This window comes from Grammomys surdaster, unplaced genomic scaffold (genome assembly GCF_004785775.1).
Source record: "Grammomys surdaster isolate TR1022 unplaced genomic scaffold, NIH_TR_1.0 251, whole genome shotgun sequence".
NCBI lineage: Eukaryota > Metazoa > Chordata > Mammalia > Rodentia > Muridae > Grammomys > Grammomys surdaster.
Genome location: NW_021604692.1, coordinates 2441747 through 2445140, shown reverse-complemented (window position 1 = coordinate 2445140; position 3394 = coordinate 2441747). Strand labels below are relative to the sequence as shown.

General features: G+C 49.4%; 1 protein-coding gene across 1 annotated transcript in view; it reads right to left on the bottom strand.

Annotated features, from left to right (window-relative positions):
• Positions 1-1206: 1206 nt before the first annotated feature.
• The window catches only part of Hck (HCK proto-oncogene, Src family tyrosine kinase), a 42743-nt gene continuing 40555 nt past the window's right edge, over positions 1207-3394 (bottom strand). The window contains exon 13 of the mRNA XM_028774985.1: positions 1207-1700. Coding sequence (XP_028630818.1) covers positions 1498-1700 — 203 coding nt within the window. The 3' untranslated portion in view covers positions 1207-1497. The remainder of the gene's footprint in view (positions 1701-3394) is intronic.

Genomic DNA, 3394 nt, shown 5'->3' with positions numbered 1-3394 from the left:
TCCCCTCTCCCCTCTCCCCTCTCCCCTCTCCATCCTGGCCACCAAGAGCATTCCTTACAAAGTACTATGTCCTTCTCAGCAGTTTGCACCTTCAGACCCAACATTTGCAGTGATGAAGACCATCTCATCCATCATGATGACTGTGTGGCCACAGGAAATGGCCCTCGTCCTGAGGGAAGTCTACATGTATCAATGTGACTTAACAAGAGGGAAATCGTAAGTGGTGTCCTGACATTCCTAGTGTCTGGGAGGGACTGGGAGGCAAAACCATACAGCATCCAGACACCAGTGTGGTAGGCATGGTAATAGTCCCTCAAAGGTATGCATGTGAATCCCTAGAAGCTGAGAAAAATGTTGCTGCCTTGGCAAGGGGGACTTTGCAATGTGATTAAGGATCATAAAGTAAAAGGATTATTCTGGCTTATTATTTAGATGAGTCCAGTGTAATCACTTTCATGCAGTAGATGAAACCAGGGGAGACCTGATGATGGAAGCAGAACTTGGAGTGGTGTGCAGGAACACGAGCCAAGGGTGAGGGCAGCCTCTGGAAGCCAGAGAAGGCAGGGAAGGAATCCCTGGCCTCATCTCCAGGAGCAGCACGGCCCTTCCAGCCCACCTTCCCCACTGAGATGATGGTGCTGTTTGAAGCCACCCAAGCTTGTGGGGATTTGTTACCAGAAAAAAGGAAGCAGACACTGCCAGCAAGTATGTGGGGCCAGTTAGAAACCGCTCAGCATTACTTCTCTTTCGCTTTCTTACACATAGGTGTGTGTGTGTGCATGTTTGTGTGTGTGCGCAGGGTTTTGTGCACATGTGTATACATGTATGTAGAGGTCAGAGGAGAACTTCAAGTGTCATTCTCCAGAATGCCACCCATCTCCTTTGAGATGAGTCTCTCATTGCCTTGGACCTCACCAATTAGGCTAGACTGGCTGGGTAGTGAGCCCGGACAGCCTCTGGTCTCTGCTCCCCTCACAGGGATGACAAATGCACACCAGCACAGCCAGCATTTTTACATAGGTTCTGAAGATTGAACTTGGGTCCCTGTGCTTGCAGAACAAGCATGTTGCTGATGGAGCCATCTCCCCACCTGGATTCTCACTTGTCTTCATACTTCTGGTCTCTGGGAAGGTCATTCTCCTGTCTGATATGCCACACAGAAGGAAGGCAAACACATTTGGGAACAGAGAAGCTGACCATTGGGGAGAGCCTTTGACATTCATATCTTTTATTTAAATACTATGTTAACAGTTTCCCACTTAAATCACAGCTATAAATTGTATTCAGTCATTCCAGGCAAGTGAGAAATACCAACTTGGAGGCCCTGAGAATGGCGGATTGCAGATGACTAGAGTCAAAAAGAGATTGCGAAGTCCTCCCCACCCACTCGACAGCTGGAGTGTGTGTGGGGTGGTGTCTGAGAGTGGGCCCAGCAGGTTGGACATGTCAAGGCACTGATGTCAAGGCTTCTGGCCCTGCTCATGTCCTTCCTGCCCATCAAGGCTGCTGCTGATACTGGCTCTCGGTGGCTGTGTAGAAGTCATCCAGCACACTCTGGATGTATTCGAAGGTGGGCCGTTCCTCTGGGCGGTTCTTCCAGCAGCGGATCATGATACTATAGAGCTCTTCTGGACAGTTATCTGGTCGAGGCATACGGTACCCATGCTCTAGTGCCCGGATCACCTCTGGGTTTGACATACCTGAGAAAGAGGTGTGGAATTAAGTGTGTGTGTCAGGGAGGGGTGGGAAATGGAGCTGCCATTACCAGCTAACTATGTGAGGGAGATACAGAAACTAACTGTCCAGTTGCCAAGTTTGTCCAGCCACCAAAGCATGCCAGACCTCTTTTGTTGTGGTTGTTTTTGTTTTGTTTGAGACAAGGTTTCTCTGTGTAGCACTGGCTGTCCAAGAACTCAATCTGTAGACCAGGCTGGCCTCAAATTCAAACTGAAGAGATCGGCCTGCCTTTGCCTCTCGGGTGCTGGGATTAAAGGCATGCACCACCAGTGTCTGGCAATGCCAGACCTCTTCAGGTGGCAGAACATTAACCAACCTACTGCTTCTGCATCTCTTGGTCTATGATTTTGTCTATCTATCCATTTGTCTGTCTTTATTTATTTTTGAGACAGGGTCTTACTATGTAGCCCTGACCATCCTAGAGCTCACTATGTAGACCAGCTGGCCTCAGATTCACTGAGATCCACCCTCTGTTAGGATTAAAGGTGTGGTTACCATGCCTCGCTGTCCATTAGTTCTGTTAATTGCAGCTTCAGGCATCTAAATGGATGTAGGTTGTATAATCTGCTCCTGGATTTTTCTAGTGTACCCACAAAACAAACAGCCAGATTCAAGGTCACTCTGAACCGGGTCATCTCCTTATTCTAAGCTTACATCTGTTATCTATAAAAACAAACATGAAATACCTATGATTGTCAACTTTACTTTTATTTTTAGTATTTTTTAAAACTTGGGTGAGGAGGGCTGAAGAGATGGCTCAGTGATTAAGAGCAAAATCAACAAAACAAAAACCATTAAGGATCTTAGTTGGATGTCTGTCCCTCAAGTGAATCAACCCAAATTTCCACAGCTTCTTCACTGCGGGACAGCCATCCTTGGTGCTTTTCGCTTCTTTTGAAATGTGGCCCAGTTTATCAGCTTATTTCTGTTGTCCATGCACCACCTGCTCAGGTGCCCATGTGCCACCACCAGCCCCAGGTGCTCATGTGCCACCACCTGCCCCAGGTGCCCATGTGCCACCATCTGCCCTAGGTCCCCATATGCCACCATCTTCCCCAGGTGCCCATGTGCCACCACCTGCCCCAGCTGCCCATGTGCCACCACCTGCCCCAGCTGCCCATGTGCCACCACCTGCCCCAGCTGCCCATGTGCCACCACCTGCCCCAGCTGCCCATGTGCCACCACCTGCCCCAGATGCCCATGTGCCACCACCTGCCCCAGCTGCCCATGTGCCACCACCTGTCTCAGCTGCCCATGTGCCACCTTGATCACATACTCTCACCCATTCCCACTGAACCGAAGCCTGACCCCTCCGATTTATTTATTTTTATTTTATGTGTATGAGTATTTCTCCTCCATGTATGTGTGCATGTATATACCATGTGTATACTGGTTCCCTCATAGGCCAGAACAGGACATCAGATTCCCTGGGACTAGAGTGAGATGGTTGTGAGCTGCCACATGGGTGCTAGGAACTGGACCCCCATCCTCTGCAAGAGCAAGTACTCTTAACCTCTGTTCCATCTCTCCAGCCTCAAGCATAAACCTCTTAAAAGTGGAGATCATCCAGGTATATGCTGTATACCTTTAGTCCTAGCACTTGGAAGGCAGAGGCAGGAGGCAGGAGGCAGGAGGCAGGAGGCAGGAGGCAGGAGGC